Source organism: Bombus terrestris, chromosome 10 (assembly GCF_910591885.1).
Source record: "Bombus terrestris chromosome 10, iyBomTerr1.2, whole genome shotgun sequence".
Classification (NCBI taxonomy): Eukaryota; Metazoa; Arthropoda; class Insecta; order Hymenoptera; family Apidae; genus Bombus; species Bombus terrestris.
Window position 1 is genome coordinate 3,578,378 of NC_063278.1, and position 20,724 is coordinate 3,599,101.

Sequence of the window (20,724 nt, forward strand, 5' to 3'; positions counted from 1 at the left end):
TCGTTGATGTAATTTTTAGTGGATACAGAAATAAGTCGTTGCCGATTTCTTGGCGAAATAAAGATAAATTCGTCGGGGAGAATTTATTTCTACCCCTGTAGAATTGAATTTCAACCTTTAGAATTGAAATCATCAAAGAAATATTTCTAGTTTATTCTGGCAAAGGGCATAGTGCAATTTTAGAAATCCATGCAATTCAAGTGGCGTAAATGAAGCCACATGGACGAGGAGAGGAACGTCGCATTCGTAGAAACGAAGGAATATAATTGGCGGGAAAATCGATAGAACGGGAACGCACATATGCCATTAATGCAAATTTATGTCGGACTGTTTTCCATTTCTCTGTTCAGCTGTTCGTAACCTTCTCGGAATAAATTAAAATTAAGCTAATCATTCATAGCGGAATAATTAATTATTGTAGTCCAAATATTCTTTGTCATAGCAGTCTACGTATACAAATGTACGAAAGGAAGATGAAAACGGGCAAGTCGAAATTGAGAAATTCTGAAATTTGTCGTGACAAAAAAAAAAGAAGAAAGAAAACAAAAGAAGAGGAGAGAAACGAGGACAAAAATTGTAATATTATTCCAGCTTTCATATTTGTCAATTTTTATGCGAAACGCAAAAGCCGGCCAAACTCCTGTCCTCGGTATAGCATTACGCGGAATTACGAATTAATGAAATCTCTCAACGGTAACTATTTCGCGGATAAAAATTTCGTAAGCAGCTTTCTACGAGTTTTCTCATTATGGTATAGTTACCAACGAGCCATTCTGTTATGACTTCATTATGAAACTAGATTTTTAACATCAACTTAATAGAAACTACCTGTTTTATTAATAGCATCTGCCATCTCGTTCCACTTCGTCTAATTTTTAATTATACAGAGTGCTGTATGACTGTACGCCTACCACCTTAACAACAAAGTGAATACATAGTAGGATTAATTCGTAAGACAACGCATAAAATAATAAAGAACAAGGTGAACCGAATTAATACAATGTGCCCTTATTTCGGCGAACTTTTAACGTATCTTGTGAAAGCCAAGTGGCCAATAAAAAATTTCTACTCTATACGTCACCCGTTTATCTTTACAAGAAATCATTTTAAACGCTACGTACTCTCCAACTATAGATTCGTGTAAATTCCAGAACTATTTCTTCTAGAACTGGTATTTTGCATCTCAGATAAGCAAACGATTTGTTTCTATCGTGTATGTTACATTATCTAATCTATTAAGCGTAATTATCATCCCCAGTTTACGTAATTTAATTAAAACGTTTCCACGTAATTGTCATCTGGTACCGAGTAATCAGCGGTTTACCAGTAGATAATTAATATCTTACGCCATATATCGAAGCCTAAGAAGTACTTTGCGTAATTTTAGAAAAATTGTTTATATCGCGAACTGTCGAACCGCAATTATAGAAAAACTAAAATTATATCAATAAAAGGAGAAATATTGAAATTTATTAGCATAAGATCTGTTATAAAGAACCGTCAAGGGATTAGGTGCCCGCGAGCTCGATCGAATCATTTTTACATCCGACAACTATTTTCGTTGCATGGCCAGGGGAACAGAAAGCGTATGCTAAAATGCGGTCATTTTTAAAACTCGTTCTCATTCGAGCTCTACTCGTGAATTTAACGATTACATGGATACACGATGCCAGGTACGAAATCCACGTCGTGAAACCACAAATTGGACAAGACAGCGTGATAACGAGGTAAACGATAGTTTCGTTATCGATAGGAACGGCTACGTGGCGGCGTTTCATACGTTCACACGTGCTCGTGATAAGGAAATTTAGAACGGATGACCGCGATCCCATGCACGATAACTTAATGAACTTCGATCCATCCTGACCTATCCGTTTCAATGCCCGTTCACCTTAACGAACCTTAAACGACCAATTTTACGGCTTCGATAAGCCGACTATGTATCGAGAGACTTAACAAATGCACGAGATAATAATTGATATCTTTTGCTTTTTAAAAGCGAGCGGTATGCAACGTGTTTGAAAATTGTCGAAACGCGCGTGGTATTCTCTTTAATTGGAACATACGTAAGTTGGAAATTACTCGGTCGATTCGACATTTATATTCGATCGTGCAACCTGTTTAACTTATTTAAGAAGAAAAAACGAAGAAATTTTTATTACGATTGCGTTATTACAAAATTTATAGCGAGAAAATGTAGGTCGAACTTGTACGGAAAATTGTACGCGCCCTAAAGAATATAAATGAGTGTTGCACGAAAGAACGATGCCTTTTCTCGTTTCTCTCCCTTTGCACCTATTATATAGCTTTTCTACCTCGTCGTCACCCACTTCTCTTTTCGCCTGTTTTCCTTTCTTCTTCTTGTTCCTTTGTTGTCCGTCTTTACCCTTTACACCGCACCAGTCTCTCTCTTTCTCTGTCTGCTTCTCGCGCTATTTACGTCTTCCGTCTGCTAGATATAGTACTACGATATAGTACTATAAAGATATTTCTTAATAATCAGGTCAAATGATATTGCAAAGGAAATCGAGGTATTTTCGTACGAAAAAACGGCGTTCGATAAAATTGATCATCGGTATATCGACATTACCGTGCATTCTATTTAGAAAGAAGCAGAAAAACAAGATATTAGGTTGTCCGAAAAGTGTCTTCCTTTTATAGATACGTCTTTTACAACGATGCATCTTTATACAAACATGAAACCTAATCTGTCGAACGTCGTGATGCTTATTTTGATAGAACGAAATGGATCGTACGTAATTCGATAAAATAATATAAAACGGAAAATATCGTGCATCGATTATATCCTTATAAAAGGAAAGAAACTTTTCGGACGACCTAATACGATATTCTTGCACTTTTGATCGGTAACGTTCTAAAATAATACGGTGAATCAACAATAAGATGAAGCTGTTCGATCTTAGCTGCGGGTGACTCGAAAAACCACGAATCGAGTATACGTCAGGGTGCACCGGATAACAGTGGCTTGAAATTCATGTATGATATTCAGTGCAACGGTGTTATTGGCAACATTTGAATATCGGTCGGTCGGCCGCGAGTCTCCATAGGAATAAACTCGAATATCCAGGGAAACAGGAGATTTTTCTACGCGGTGTCTGCTGATCTGCATAATAAAAGTGACGCACCTGTGCCGTGCAGGTTGCGCGAACAGGCGCAATCGTCCGAAACCAAGAAGCGAGACTGATGTTTAACTATAGCGTTCAAGCACATGGAAGAAAATATTGCGGAATAATAAAGCGTTTTAGAGTTCTTAGAGTTTCGAATTTAGTTTCAGGTTTTACGAGATCCTCTTAAAAAATTTCTTCTTTGGAGTACCGAATCGGACAATTTCATTTCCTACTAAATCTCCACTCAGATTTCATTTCTTCCTTTTTCTTTTTTTTTTTTTTTTTAATAATTCGTTTTACGAAAGTACAAGTTGGCAATCTGGCGACAATTGAATGAAATGTTTACGATCTATTTATGAGCGTGAAAAATGAACAATTTATACGAGAAGAGAATATTAGAGAAACGATATTATCGTAAAATTCTTAGAGTAAACGATGCGTAATTGTCGTTATTGGTTGGCTGTTTTGCACGGATGAACCCGTATGTTCAGCTGGTTATCGCGTGTCTAATTGGGATGACATTATCTGGCTACCTGATATACCTACGCTATGTGCACTGTGCATGCTTCAGCTTTTGATTAGTATACTCAGCAGCGTATTATCGGTATCTACACTACTTAACCCGTGCATTGTTGCACGACGCTCTTTATTCTACGAAAAAATGATCTGTACCATAAATCAGGCTTTTCAAATTTTCTCTTTCACGCATCGCGACGATAAAAGATCTACTTTAAGGGAGTAAACTGACTTTTATGCTCTACTTTATATTTCTATAATTATCTCCGTTTAAAAAACAAGGAGCAGAGATGTAGGATTAACAAAAGCCTATATTTGTTAGTATATATTTTGTTTAATATAGACGGGGTATTATAAAAGTATAAAATTATACAACCTGGATATTTGAAATGAGAAAAGATATCCGTTGCTGGGAAATATTATGTTCGAATAATAGACATTAGGGTATCCGGATAATGGGTGTTCGGATAAAATGGGCTTCACTGTACTTAAATTTTCATTATAGTTTGCTTTCTGCGCTACTAACGTAGCTTAACTTTTTAACGTACGATCCGGCAAAAAGGAATTTTTCCTATAAATACCACTCGATTTTCTTCGAACCCTTGCATCCATAGAGATGTTAAGAAAGAAAAAACAAGGTATATGACGTCAGAATGAAAGCTTTCGTATTTGAAATTAAGTAAATAATTAATAATGAAAATTATGTAATCCCTTGTCGTTAAAGCGTCTCCGACGCGTTATTGTACAACGCGGTATAGGAAACTCGTAATGTGCATCACGTCAAAGAATTAATATACCTCGTCATTGCACAATAAAACGAAGATAACTAAAATTCTCGGTCGAAAATATTAGAACGGTTAAATTAACAAAAGAACAAATAAATAGATGAAGAAACGTTCGAATATCGATACGAGAAATACGAGAAATAGGAGAAGCATATTTAAAGGTTATGAATATATGAATTTACTTTTTCATCCCTCACAAGGCTATGGAAAGGATGTGTTCCCATTTAAAGAAACATCGATGACCCGGAAGGAAAATAACCCCGAGGGAAACATACCTCCTACTATCCTAACTGCTCCCCTTCAAATCGCGTAACCTTTCCCTCGGGATTAGTTTCCTACATTCTCATGAAACGGTGTTATTTATTGGTCGGTTTCATTTAACGTATCAAACTTCGCGACTCTATTAAACACACATTTATACGACCATAAATACATATCAGGATACCTACTCGTTATACTTGTTAACGCTGGAATTACCACACCAGTTCGAATTGACTGGTTTTACGCGAAAAGGACAAGATGGTAAAAACTTATTGTTTCGCTCCGGTGAATTTTCTTTTTCCGATAAATATGCACGCGTTTAATTCGATCTGCTTGCTTGATTCGTAGCACATTGGAAAATTCGTTTTATGAAATATTTTCTAGAGATTTTATTCTTAGAAGGTCGAAGATCATCGATATCGTCGCAGAAATTGAGCCTCGGATAGAAAAATTCCGTTCTACGATGTTAATTAATTCTCGCAGAAAGTATAGCGTTGTATTCGTTTTCGCGTAGGCTGCACACGCTGCATGTGCCAAAATTACAGATTGAGATATCGGCTACAACGATTAATCGTTGAAAAATGTTAATCCATTCTTGAAATATCTGCGTTACTAAATATAGCGTGTGCTATACCAGTGCCGAGCCAGTTAATATTTACTGTGCTCGTCAAGCGAATGCATCGAGAACTTCTTGCGAAGGAACAGATGCAATTATCATAAATATAGCATGCACGCTAAGTACCCTCCACGGGAGATTAATGGTTACTCAAGCAACTCAAAGGAAAAACGACTTCAGAGCGTACGCAAGCGGCTATAAAGCTCGACCGAGGGAATTCATTAAACAACAAAAAACGTTGATGGTATCCGAGTGTTACGCCCACCTCGTCGGAAGGGTTGATAAGAACGATTTAAGTAGTTAAGGGAGTAAAAAACTTCGATTTTTCCGGTTCCACTTCATTAATGATTTTTCATTTCCTGCGAGATCATCTGGTACGGATAACTTGGATTGCCGAGCGTGGGATCGGCGATCGAATGGAACGTAATTACAAATCAAATCGATTAACTTCGATCGAGCGATGTTCGATATCGTCGAATGCGAGGAAAAATACGTCGACGATGAATAGCTATGGCTGTTAGAAATTTCTTTCTTTCTTCAAAATGTAATTTCGTTGTATTAAAAAAAAAAAAAAGAATTTTGCAGAGCGAAGATTTCTCTTCTCAGGTACCCAAGATAATTTTTGGAAATTCCAAAAACCAATTTGTTAAGAAGATTATAAAATGAAAAGTTCCAAGGATAAAATTCCAAAATAGTCGGACAAAGTCTGAATATAGAACACGCTTCTTTTAACTACGGATTTTAGCTACAATTTTTTGATGCGCGGGGAAAATCGAATAAATTAAGAAGCTGACATATTATCATGGTTGTCACCGCGGATGATGCATTACACACTGATAATCAGGAAGATAAGTCGCGGAAAGGGGGCAGCCTGATAATCACGTCAATTTAAGGAAATTATCCTTGCTTCCTGGTATCGCACTAGGCCACGGTGATTAATCAAAATTCATTCGAGGATATAGTTTATTAATCCTCCGTCAGTTGTCGCGTTATTTCGATTTTCAAATGCCGGCTCGTCGAATATTACAAAATACGAAAATACGGAAATACACGGAAATACGAAATTCTTATTGCAATGACACGCAATCAAATTCTCTAATGCATATAAACGTTATTTCGTCGTTGCTATTCTATCCTGCTCTCCGGGCTAATATTTTTCGGCTAACTCGATCATTTCGTGCTCGAAATTGCTATGAACGGAGATGGATAGAGAGAAGATAAAAGGGGGAAGGACGTAACAATGCGAATGATTCGTCCAACGTTGAATTTCTATTCGTTTCCTAGAAATTATGGATTGTGCAAATAGACACGGTGCAAATACTGTTACGCTTAACGACCGCGATATATCTCCGTTATCGACCGCATCCGGTTTGATTTGCTTCGATAAAAAGCGCCTGCGATGTAACAGTGGTGACCAAATATTTGGCTACACTCAATTGTTGCAACAATTAAATTATCCAACATACGAAACAATCTCGTTCGAACAATTATCTGTTAAACTGTTGAGTATTGCTTTGGCAACTAAGTGATTGCGGATTTTGTCAATACTACTTAATGATAATTGCCAATCCAATAAATTATACTCTCAACATGTAATCAACGTGTGCTCGTTTTTGAAAGAGAAATTCGTGTCGAAAGGGTTGAACGAAGAAGATGCGAATCGTTTGATTTGCTTCGATAAAAAGCGCCTGCGATGTAACAGCGATGGCCAAATATTTGGCTACACACAATTGTTGCAACAATTAAATTATCCAACATACGAAACAATCTCGTTCGAACAATTATCTCTGAAGCTGTTTTTGAGTATTGGTTTGGCAATCAATACCACCTAATGACAAAATCCGCGATCACTTAGTTGCCAACCCAATAGACTATACTCTCAACATATAATCAAGGTGTGCTCTTTTTTGAAAAAGAAATTGATCTGGAAAGAATTGAACGAAGAAGATACGAATCGTAACGAACGCGATAATATCGCATATAAAATCACGTACCTACAGAAAAATCTGGAAAACTTTATGATGCTGCTAGCCTAATTTAATAGCACTATTACAATATTAAATATTCTAACAATCTAAGATGTAGTAGCAAGTAATCTCTTGCAATTTCTTATATGACAAACTGATCTATTTTAGGTAGGGATCTTAAATTTCAGAAAATTTGCAAATGGAAAAGTTCAATGATCAGCATAAACAATGGCATCCATAACAGAAATCAATGGACACGGTTTAAGGAGGACGGTGACTGAAATAATCTAGTCACGATTCGCGGATCCCATTTAGTGGATGGGAATGCTCGTCCGGCCCTCGTAGAAATTAATTTACATTTATCCCCCGATTACCGGCGTTGATTAAAATCGAGCTTAGCTTAGGATCCTGTCTGCTTAAAATTCGCTCGGACCTCTTTTACGTTTCATGAAAACGTCAGAGGTTATCATCATTTCGTCTACTGTTCAAGCGTATTTAACCTGCGCTACATCAATTATTCGTAATTCTGTGTTAAAAAGCTACGATTTCGAACGAATCAGAGAACGAAATTTACGAAAGTCTGTTTCGTTTTTTATAAATCACTTTTAATTAAACGCATACCAACTATATTTACAAAGCTTTCCTCCAAATTGGATTTCAATATTCCGTCGATTAATAAAGGATAACGTACAAATCTATCAACGTAAGTTTTAGCAAATCGTTGTTAATTGATCCACGAGAGACGTAGTTCTTTCCTTGCAAAATTTCTTCTCTAAACGAGCTACTTCTTACACATAGATTACGAAGATTTATAAATCTGTATGCGTTACGTTTCCAAGTCTTCCCTTGCGCACGGAGATCTCTTCGTTGAAGGGAGATCCTTTCTTCTATATTCAAACTAATATCGTCGAAACAAAAATTATGCTTGTGCGCGATAGAAGATATCGCTGTTCTCTATATTTGACTGGATAGCGTGAAAAGTTCGCAAGATTAACGACGAAGCAACACTTAGAAGAAGAAAAGAAAAGACTGGCATCGATACAACAACTCGCTCTCACCTGGGTCACGTCTCACCCCGTATCTGACGCCGAAGTCACGGTAAATATTCGATTACCCGCGTGGCGGAAGTTTCCAAGTCGGAAATACGCTCGTTGCAGCGTGAAATTTCAAACTCCCTCGAGTACTTCGCAAGGATAGACAGTAAAATCCCCTATCATCATCGAAATGGAAAGAAAAATATCTACCGAACGATTAAGCGTTCTCGTTAAAAGAAGAAAAGTTGGTTACGTATTTTCAAGCTGCGTCGAATGATTTATATCATATGTTTCTTTCGTTTTATAAGGAAATAATGTTCTTTATTTTATATTAGTTTATTGAATTATGCACGAATATAATAATAGAATACCTAATTCAATAAAATAATATAAAACAGAAATTGTTGCTCATTATATTATCACCTTATGAAACGAAAGAAACTTTTCGGACAACTTAATAAAATAAGCAACGCGATATTTAAATCATTCGATACGAAGCCAACGAGTACATGTGGTCGAACGTGACTTTTGTCATTGAGACAGATCAGTGATTCGATCGTAGCGAAAGGTTATCCAACAATATTTCGCCAGCGAGTAAATTCAACCTGTGTAATCGATGCTCAATGATCCACAGCTTTCACGCGTTGCAAGGCTACCAACCATTCATCCTGTTCGACAGTCCATTCCGCGATACCACGGAGATCGATCGACTGTTTTCAATTAAGAGTTTCTAGCTAGCCTGGTATCGATTGACCACCGCGGATCGAGATTCATCGAACTCGCTGAACAAGAAGAATTCCAACACACACGCGAACACACACACGCTCCATGACGAAACTTCGATACGAGAGAAAAATTTTTTCTTCGGGCAAACTGATACGCCTCGCAACTCGTCGAGTGGAGAATAGATGATTCTCTGCCTTTTGTAATTTATATCGTAAAAAGTGCGACAAGATATATTTGCATACATCGGTGATATAACTTTACAATTTTTCTATCGTTTCGCATGGTTTCAAATTTTTCCAAATATTATTCGCATATGTTACGTACGTTTGAACACCAGGCACAAGACGTCGATATTCCTAGCACGAGCGAAAGCATCATCCGTCGCTTAATCGTGAAACAACACGCTCCACGCAATTTATGCTGTTAAGGGTGAAAAGATTAGAAGTCAATCGGACAGGGGATGAATCACGCTGCCACCGACGATATCGTTTAACTCAAAGGTCGTGAAGCTCGGTACAGCGAATCTCCGCGTGGGCGTTCGATAATCCTTGGCTAAGCAAGTCGATACGCAACTTTCTCGTCTGACCCTGGAACGACGATACGACAGCCAAATCTCAAAGTCGTCTCTGACGCACTTCCTCTCTTCTGCACGACTTACACTTACGTTGATTTGCCGTTATACTTCTAACCAAGCTTCGAGAGAACAAACCTTGTCTGCAAAGTGGCGAAGGCTCCACTTTCTCAAAGAATCGATATTTTCGGATTCGAAAGAAATTAACATTCGATTTTTGAGAAACAAACCAGCTCGACTTACTTGTATAAGTTGGATCGTCGTAAGATACGGAAATTATTATGCATCAGATCGTAAGACCGTAAATTCGTAAAACGATCGCGAGTGACAAAGTCATTGAAGAAGAAACGCTGTCGCGGCATTATGATGGAACTAATCGCGAGGAAAGACGTGCGCGGGTTTCCACTTTAGAGTCTCTTAAAAGGATCGAGCAGGCTTCGTCGCACGAGGGTTAAACGACAACAGAAAGCTTCTTTCGGTATTAATAGAAAAGCCTAGCCACCCCTAATCCTATTCTGGCAGGAAAACAATGAGTATCGTTCGCGAAACGATTCTATATCGACGCTCATCCATCTCGAGGAGGAATGGAAATTCCTGCAGAAACGGGATCGGATCTACCTTATCGAATCTGCGAAAGACTTTACGACAGACACGAGAAGGAAACCGGATAGCGATGGGATCAACTTTAATACGTACTTTTTTCCGCCACCGAGATCCGCTGGGAAAATTTTATGAATCCTGAGGAAATTGAGGTATGTACACATGTACCACTATGATCAATTTTTTCCCTCGGATCATGGGAAACGTATATGTTACAGATTTGCATAGCGGACTTCTCTGAATCACGTATTATCCATAAATATGCTTCTTACACCTTAATAAATATGTAAATCGACGTATTTCTGGTTCTCCGGATATTTCAATCGCGGTTTCCTCGGTTCCTAGTACGTTAGAATCTTATCTAAAACGCGTAAATTGCGCCATGTTTTATGATAATGCGCGTTTATGTAATTCTTACGTGCTATTTCACTGGCCAGCCTTTTTAACCGTTTGAGTTCCAAGCAGCACGACCGCGCTGTTTAAATTTTGTGTGGAAAAGTCGCAGTACATTTGAACGCTACGGACAACTGACGGTATTTTGTGTTTCATTGTTATCTTAAGAATAATTTCTATTGAACAAAACCTGAAATATCTATAAACTAATAGTACGCATATATAACAACATAGATGTATTTCGTAAAAATAAGAAACACGACGAACGCTATTGCGTCGCTTGTTTCTCTTCGCAATCGATTAAGATAAACGCTATCGCGCTGTTTGCGATTTATCCACCCTGTTTTTTCAAAGACCCCTGGCACTCAAACGGTTAATGGAACAAATGTACGGAATACCAGTTGGACCCTACTATACTTAAGGGTACATACGACACAATTCCGAAATATTTCGACGTACGTCTATTAAGACTCCTTCTTTTTCTTTTTTATCATACGCTCCTTTGAGAGAACTTTGAATTCGACATTTCCGAACGTCGTACTGAAAGTTCGAGTTTATAGACACGGTCGATGGTCAAATCTCTGTATTCGAAACGCGCTTGAACCCATCGCTAAGCACAGCCATCCCGACAACTGATCGATGGAAGCAAAATAGACAAAAATAAAACTCCAAAGATAAATAAAGACGATCGCGAAAAAACAATTTCTGCTGATGACCGAAGATACGACGAACGAAAGAAAGGGACCAGTGACGGGTTTGATCGATCTTTGGTCCCGTCTGGTTGATAGAAAACGTCGGTGCAGATTAAATACGGGCCTCGGAACCGCGAAAATTGCAGCGTGAAATCATGAAACGAGAATGGCCAGCGGACCAAACAGACGTTGGACGAGCTAACGATAGAATGAAAGGAACGTTCGATCCGTCAAATTCTCAGAGATGAAAAGCATCGATCGACCGGTATTCTCCGGTTCGCGTCTTCGATCGTCGATCAACGGGATACTCGGTAAGTCGACGTATTAAAAAAGTTTCGCGCGTTTCGTAGCACAATGGCTGGTATTCGATGGCAAACAAACGGTCCGTGTCGTCTGCACGGCTGGAATAGGAAATTCGAGGAATTTTCAGAAAGAGCTCCGATTCGAACGCGCCTTTAAGCGTCGGATAAATTTACAATAGAAGAAATTGAATCGGTTGAAAAATCGAGGAATTATGGGATAAAACACTTGAACGGTAGAATGGATTTTCATTATTATTAAATCCAACGTATCTTTGTGAATATTTTTATGGAGTATCGATAATTGATTTGTATTAGGTCGTCCGAAAAGTTCCTTTCGTTTCATAAGGAAATAATGGATGCACAATATTTTCCGTTTTATATTATTTTATCGAATTACGTATGATCCATTTTGTTCTATCAAAATAAAAATCACAACGATTGACAGATTAGGTTTCATGTTTGTATAAAGATGCGTCGTTGTAAAAGACGTGTCTGTAAAAGAAAGAGACTTTTCGGACAACCTAATAGAAGGCAGATATTCACGAATTTGTAGATAATTTAAAACAGCAAAATCATACAGATTACGCACAATATGAAAGAAATATAAAATATCCAAATATCCACATTTTCCGGTTTACATTATTTTATCGAATTACGTATGATCCACTTTGTTCTATCAAAATAAAAATCACAACGTTCGACAGATTAGGTTTCATGTTTGTATAAAGATGCGTCGTTGTAAAAGACGTGTCTGTAAAAGAAAGAGACTTCTCGGGCAACCTAATAGAAGGCGGATATTCACGAATTTAAAAGAGCGAAATCGTACAGATTACGCACAATATGAAAGAAATATAAAATATCCAATGTAAAATACCTATTACAACGCATGGTAAATGAAGCAAATTTCTATGCGAATTTCATTTTATCGGTCATATTTATGAAAATATAATATCGCATAAATATCCCACAGTTTAGCAATTTGTTTTCCCTTTAAAGGTTTTAACCACATATTTATTTTGCACGTTTCGTACATTTTGCATACTTTGTTTTAAAAGTGAAACAACAGATCGCATATTTTATATAATGTACCTTCGTTGTATTTATTTTATGAATTTCAATATTATTTGCCAATTTCTCGAACAAATTTACCAATTACAAGATCGAAACTGTACGCAAACATTGTGCACATTACCGGTAATTCTTGTTGACGATAAAGTTTGATTATTATTAGACTATGGACTGTAAACTGTTAGAGATTAGAAATTTTTAAAGTAACAATGAACGAGAAACTGAATGAAATATAAAAGAGTTGTATACAATTTGAAAATATCACTCTCATTTTACAATTTCATTGTATATAAATTCATTACAATAATATATTTTCAATTTAGAAACCAAACGATTTAAGTATGTTAACTATATTCGGCAATTTTTCCAAAATTTTCCCCAGGTAAATCATAATTATTTCTTTCTGAAACTACGTCCCGTGCAAGAGAAACCGACAAAGTAATGAAAATGTGATTTTCGAGTTAAAAGCTAAGCGAGGAAACTCGCTATTTATATCATATTTAATCATTTCTCCACAACTATGACAGCTCGATGTATAACTACTCTTCTGAAGATGAATTAAGCGACGATGAAGCGGGTAAAGAAACAAAAGAAGATCATTCTCAATTTAAATACGATCTTTAAGCTGTGGCAATTTATCAATTCCCGATGGAACTCTGATAAGCTGATATCGAATTGATTAAGGTAGAATGATTCTTCTCTCAAAGACATGCCCAAGGAAATAATCATGCAACGAAGAGATTATACCCTAATACAATATTTCTTTTAGATTTAAATTTAATTAAATGTAAACTTCATTCGCTAATCCGCCTGTGGTCTCTCGGAAACAACGTGCGCGTTTCACTCGATTTGAATTTTCATCGAGAATGGCACACGGTTTGAAATTTCATTCAATAATATTAATATAAATAATTTTATAAACAGTTCATCTTGGATGACTTACAATGAAACGCTTGCCGTGAACGTAGCTACTCGATGAAATAAATACGTAACAGCAAGAATCAATTACTTTGGAATTTCCATTGCTGCGTCTCAATGAAGCGATTAAAGAGTAACGTTACTAATATAAGTAACGCTTAATGGTACTAACAGTAACACTGTTTCTATAAAAACAGCCAGATGTACCTGTTATACAGGTTCAATTAGCCAATAATCGACACAGTGTCATTATAACATGATCATCTACGTAATTCTGTTCGTTTATTCTACTTTTGGTATCTCGAATGATAATGGACATCATCGTACAAACAACATCCTTGAGAAGTCATTCTTTCGATTACTAAACAATCGCTATAGGGGGGAAAAAAAACATGTGCCAATATTGGAAATGTTCTTATTCGAACGAGCAAGTTTGCTTGTTTATTCAAATACCGAAGATTCTACCTTCTTTCGCGTGACGTTTAAAAATAAACGAGATTCAGACATTTCTTTCCTAAGTAAATAGAAAATGAGAAATCCAGATTCTTTCGGACGATATTAAAATGTGGCTGCTTTTAGCTCTACTTTCCTATATTTTTGAAAGAAGAATATTGCGAAACGATGAAATTATACGCTACATTCTCAGAATGGACTGGATCGTTTAAAATTTCTGAATTCGAAATTCTTTTGTATTTACAGATCGAAATAATTTAGAAAAATGTTAATAATCATTGTTAGAGATAAAGTATAGACATATATATTTTGGTAATCGCTAGATCATAGAAATTTTTGCATTATTTCTCTCGATCATAGAAATGGTTGCAGTTGAGAGGAGAAAACTGCACGATCAGAAGAACAAAGTCTCTTCTGAATAAAAATGGCATTATTAAATGCGCGAATGCGAGTTACGCGAAGAATACCAGACTTGTGGTCTGGAACACCGACAGGAAGCTGGTCACTTCGAGGAATTCGCATTCCCCAACCTCATATTGACCCCACGAACTTAAGTATTCTTTACTGGTACTCACCTGAACAGCAGGAATCCCAGACCTGTGACCGCAGCACGCCGAACATCGTCGTTCACGTCGGAGACCTGAAAGAACATATTTTACGTCATAGGATTCGTCTTATGATGCTTCAAATTTGAAATAAAACTTTAAAATAGTTTTAACTAGTTTCTTTCTGTTATAAATCAAAGTGTTAAGTATTACATGGTAACGTAGTCCTGAGTTAAAAAAAAAAAATTGTAGAAATATTTTATCACTTCCACGTTTATGTACTGACGAATTACGTCTAACGATGTCTACTGGAGCTAAAGAAATAGCAACAATTTCTCAGAAACCTGCTACAAAAATTAACACTACGCTACATACGCTATCGTACACTACGTCGTATACTAGAATCCTGAATGCACTGTCGTGACTGTTTTTATTTCTTCCCGTATTACTTTAGTGCTGATTTTTAGAATTTCGATCATTGATTAATTAATTTCGATATTTGATATTCGCATGTTTTTGTTAAATTATTGTAACTAACAAACTGGCGAATTAGCGAACAAATTTTCTTGGATGGGCAAGAGTCGTACAATACTAACCAAGATTAAAAATTTAAGACATAAATTTGAATTAAACGAATATAACAATTCTGTGTAACATATTTCGGATCCATGTTGTTTCTCAGATAAATAAATGACTAATATACTTTTGTACCAAGTATATGATATCTAGTTCATTAAGTATAATTACTAACGTCAGTTTCGTACCTTTCTTTGTATATTATATACGTTGTAGTCTAAAACGCATCCACGTAATCGTCATTCATTAGCAATTAATCAACGATCGACCAGTACAGACGAAATTTCTTTTCTGTAAGTTCAACCTATAGCCACCTCGAATTAAATAGGAAGATTAATCCTTTTTTTTCTACCTTTTCTCGCATAAAATTGCCTGATGTTCTAAAGCAGAGAAAAGAGATAAATAAACAGAGGAAAACGCGAATGAGATTTTGAAGGTACTCGGCGAAGATAAAATACGACTCGGAGACAGGTCGTGAAGAATTCGAATGTTCAAATGAAACGACGAATGCGAAGGCTGGACACGTGTCGAATGTACAGACGAAAACATATTAATTATCTTACATTATAACGAGAACAAAAATAACAAATTTGCCATTCAGCCAAAACGAGTTGTAATTTTAACGTATCTGAGAAATTGTCATTTTTTTTCTATTATAAAGATTGATAAATATTTTATGAAATTAAACGACTCATAGATGTTGAAGATCTAAATTTTTTCAAAGCATTGTCTTCCACGATAATGTTCTACCCTGTACTTGTTATCTTTATAGGAAAAGTTTGATGTATTAAGTGGGATTGCATAATACCCTTTTGCGCTTGTTTCCATACAAAACAATGCTTCATATCAGTTATATCATTTCTCATCATTATCAATTGCCGTCACATAACATGATTGCCTGGTCCGATGAATGAATTTTACGCTTTGATGTTATATTCATAAAATTCTTCAAAGTAAACAAAATATTCTTGTATCTTATTTATCTCTCTCTCTCTCTCTCTCTCTCTCTCTCTCTCTCTCTGTCTCTGTCTCTGCGATAAAGGAACAAATAACAACAAAACAGAGTTCAAGGCAGAAAGATGTAAAAGAGATTTGTTCCTGACAACTTACAGCAACGTGCAGCAACTTCCGGATAGCCTGGTTGTTTCCGGTTCCACAGTAAGCCATCGCTAGCGTGTACATGCCGCTTCTTCGAAGAATCGGGTCCTTATCGGCGCAAAGGGAAGCAACCAAAGGATCAGCTTCCTCTAAACGACCGTACATGGTAAATGCGATACCCACGGCTAATCCTCGAAGGATCTTCTCGTGCTGCGTTTCTTGGGCATACTACGAAAAAGAGGAAATAAGATTATACAATAAAATAATAAGAAATATATTACTGTATATTTGTGAAAAATGTTTTATTACATTGTTCCTCTTTGATAAACCTTTTTACTGGTAAACATTAAATTATTAGATGACCTCGTACTCATTTTCGACCATACTCGTTTACATTAAAATATTTCTATTAAAGTAAATGTTAATGACAAAGAGTATGTTTAATATCCTAGAAATGGAGGGAATGGAATGAGATAAAGTGTCAGGCACAGGTCAACGTAGAACTACAAAGGACTAGTATCCAACTAAAAGTGATATATCTTCAAATTCAGTATCTCGTGTTTTAGACCAGAAATTCGTAATAATTCTCTTTATTTGGCAAATATATTTAGCAAATGCACAACGGAATTTAATATCAATTGGTCGAAAACGTTGAAAATTTTCCAAACGACTCGCGGAATGACGCGACGATTTGCAATTTAATGTCAAGACTACCTCGATATGTAACTAACAATAAGTCAGATTTCCCGTTTACATCAATAACAATTCTTTCGTACTCGTATTTTATCTGTATTTGTCGAATTCCAGAGACTTTCTAACAATGGCAAAATACAATTCTAACGAAAAGGGGAACACGCGACACATTTAATAAATTTAGCGAATTTCAAAGCTTGCAGATTAATTGGTCGAGAAGTACTGGGCGGCGAATTTTTGATAATTGTGAAAGAAAAATGTGAATAAATTTGAAATAGCCATTTTAACGAACGCGGTGGTGCTAATTTTTGAAACATCGTTTCGTCTCTACAACATGTTTTAATAACGTTTCAATTTGGTTTATCTGCATAATTTGCAATGTAATCATCTTTAACGAGTAAAAATAACATCTTTTGCCGCGTTTCAATTTGAAATTCACTTTCTGCGAATAAAGGTAAATGCGCGGGTAAAATGGAATGCTGGTAATTTAGATGGCAACGCGTGAAATTTATTTAAGGTAACGTGAAAAAGATGAAGTAGCTGCTCGAGATTGAAATCCTGTTTCAAGCAAGTTGGTATGTATTTAAATTGATTCTATGAATGAAAATGAAGTTTTAGAAGGAATACGTACAACGCGAATATGTGCAGCGCACAGATGGGTAGTTTTAGAGTGCACTTTAGCGAGTGGAAGAGTGAGTGGATTAGCTATGGGGAAACCCAAAAAATCAATGAGAATAAACCAAAGGGTGGAAGAGTAAAAAATTGAAAAGATAAAAAATTGAATTGCGGGCGTTGGCAAAAGAAAAAAAGGAAGGTCCTTTTAAAAATATTGTAAATAAATCAGTGAGAAAAATGGGTATTTATATAGTTTGTGTCTCCTGTTCCTCATTCTTTAAAAATGTCAGGTTATATTATATTTTAACAATTTACTATCCAGTTATAATATATCGTATAAATTTTTGCAGGAATACGAACGTGAAATTGAAATAAAAAATATCAAAATAATTCGCAAAAGGAAATAATAGGACGATAATTTGTGAAAAAGAAGCCTGTTACATGTATGTCCTTAAAATTCCACTAAAATCAAGCAACAAATTTTTGTCTTCTTTTTCTTCATTTATATTCAAGTATGATAATTTGCGACACACAGTTACATGAAAGTTATAGGAAAAATTAATAGGAAAAATTAATAATTCAACAGAACCTACGTAATTTTTACAAACACATTCTTCCAACTAATCATTAATTCATTATCTCTGCAAAGAAAGAAATAACTTTAACCCAATACTCGCATAGTTTTCTTTTCCCTTTTTATTTCATCGTATTAACGAAAAAAACATATAAAAAGACAAAATTTCTTAATCCATCTGAACACCAAAACGATACCTATCAACTCCTCAAGAAATTTACCAAGAACGATAATCAACACGATATTAACAATTTGACGATCGCTATCGCGTAAATCTTATTTGCGTTACGTTTACGTGACTTGGGTTATTTTTCATTTAATCGACGTTTACGCGCAAGACAAATGATTCCTGCATTCGATACTGCTCCATCGAAGCGAAACGACTTACAAATGCACCGAAAGAACAGGCAATTTCTGAGTCTAATGATCCAGTAAAAGCGAATGGTTCGGAAAATGATTTCTGTAACTGTACGGGATTATCAGGAAATGAGCAAATAAATTCATATAATGCATATGTGTGCAAAATCAATTAAGATAATATGGCAAAGCTTCAATAACGAGTTTCAATTGGATTTTAGATTGCATTCGATGCGATTTTCTCAAAAAGTGCGTCATAATTCCACGAGGTTGTCCGAAAAGTTTCTTTCGTTTTATAGACATTCTTTTTTTTCTTAAGACAACCTAATGAAATAACTGACTGACTGAAAATTGGCGATGGTTGGGTCTCAGTACGATCCACCTAGAAAATGAACAGCCATTTCATTTAAAGAACGCGAATACCTCGAAGAATCGTCGTCCCATCGTGTAATAGCGATCTTACGACAAAAATATTTATACGTAGGTAAACTTTTCGATTGATATTACGTGAAAAATCTTGTGGCATTTTTTATTCAAGCTATAACGAGGTAGCACGTGACAGAGAAATCGTAGGAAGAGTATCAGCAACGAAACGAAATTCAGCCGCAGCGTAGACAGTTGAAACAGCGCTGACAAATCGATGCAGTTTGTCCTGCACCTATTTTTCCGTCGACAGTAAGTGGATTTCGTCGTTACCCGCCGGAGAATCGTTTCGCAAAGAAATACGACGTCACGTGGGCCTCGTTATTTTGCGAACAAGGATCTCGCAAATAAATGGGCCAAGATTATGCGCGAGACTCCCTAGGAAAACATTTCGTTGTAACCAGAAGAGGAGAATTACGATCAAAAATAACTGTAACCAGTCCCCCGGAAAGCACTTAGAGACCTTTAGAGAGTGACGGGTATATTTAGAATTCTAATTATTACTCGAATATTAGATGCCTGAGACGCGCGATAAAGCAAGAATTTCGGAGGAAAATTCAAAAAATAATCAACCATAATGGGATCAAGGCTGAAGTGATTTAATGTTAGGTCAATTCTGATGGAAATCTCGCGTCGTTATTATAAATCCTATACATGTCAACTATGAAGACAAGCAGAGTATCGTCTATTTTATAAAAAATCGTATAAATTATATCTGATGACATTTTCTCGATGATAGTACGATTCATACCGATGATAACTTCGTTTTGATGATAATCCACGAAGAAAACTATGGTTAGTCTCCGAATAGCTTAATCTTTCGGTCGTCTAATCACGGGTTGTAGTAATTTTCTCTAAAAACAACTGAAATGAGAAAGAAATGATGAATTACAGTTTTGGATCTGAAAATTTTCAAAAACAGAACGAGGCAGTGTTCAATTCCGGAGAATGTTAAGACAAGTGTCTCGAAGTATTAAAAAAGCAAGTAACTCTGTTTGATCTATAATAACGACGATCACGACGATTGCACGTACCGTTACATTTAATTACGATTCTTCGTGTATCCTTTTTAAAAATAACAACAGCTGCGTAATACACATATGAAAACAACTGTTCAAAGAACTTTAAAAAGTAGCTATTAAGAGCAATTAACGTCTAAAATTTCCAACGCAATAAATGTGTTTGATTCGACAACAAATACAGGTTCTCTCGATCAATTAAGATAAACGAGAAATTAAAAATCGTGTACCGAGATTCTATGTAAATTAAAATACGTTACACTGTATTTTTTGCTTCGTATTCTGTTTTATACGAGCCAGGACACGTGCGCTTCGACCAGTCCTTGGAATGTTATATTATATCAGATGTTATATTACTAAACCAATAGCTGAGAATTTGAAACAGCTTGGATTTCAGTTACAGTTCTTATACCAGCTGCCATATCAGTTTTGCAACTACTATTTTTTAGGTTCTATGTTGGTTGCAAAACGATTATAAAATTGATTCTAGCAACGACGGTGCAGGATTTTATAGTAAATAAAATTGCAACGTACATTACGTTTGTAGATTGTAAACGTGTAAGCATTTATAGTAGAATTTCGTGAAGTACATTTTCAGACATCGTACGCTTGCTTTCGAAATCAAAGGAAATAATTATTAACCACGAATTACGTTAGTATTTCATGATTTTACGAGTAAAAATGGCAATAAATTAATATTCGGTAATTTCATATTGGTACAAGTCGAGATATCTGATAAGAACAATTTATGAAATACGTTAAAATGAGTAGAAAAGATGTTACATTTTATGAGA

The 20,724-nt window shown here is 36.0% G+C and overlaps 1 protein-coding gene across 1 annotated transcript in view; it reads right to left on the reverse strand.

Moving 5' to 3' along the window:
• The window catches only part of LOC100645205 (26S proteasome non-ATPase regulatory subunit 1), a 91,524-nt gene that overhangs the window by 62,758 nt on the left and 8,042 nt on the right, over positions 1 to 20,724 (reverse strand). The window contains exons 9-10 of the mRNA XM_012312764.3: positions 16,262 to 16,477; positions 14,606 to 14,670 (exon numbers count right to left, since the gene is read on the reverse strand). Coding sequence (XP_012168154.3) covers positions 14,606 to 14,670; positions 16,262 to 16,477 — 281 coding nt within the window. The remainder of the gene's footprint in view (positions 1 to 14,605; positions 14,671 to 16,261; positions 16,478 to 20,724) is intronic.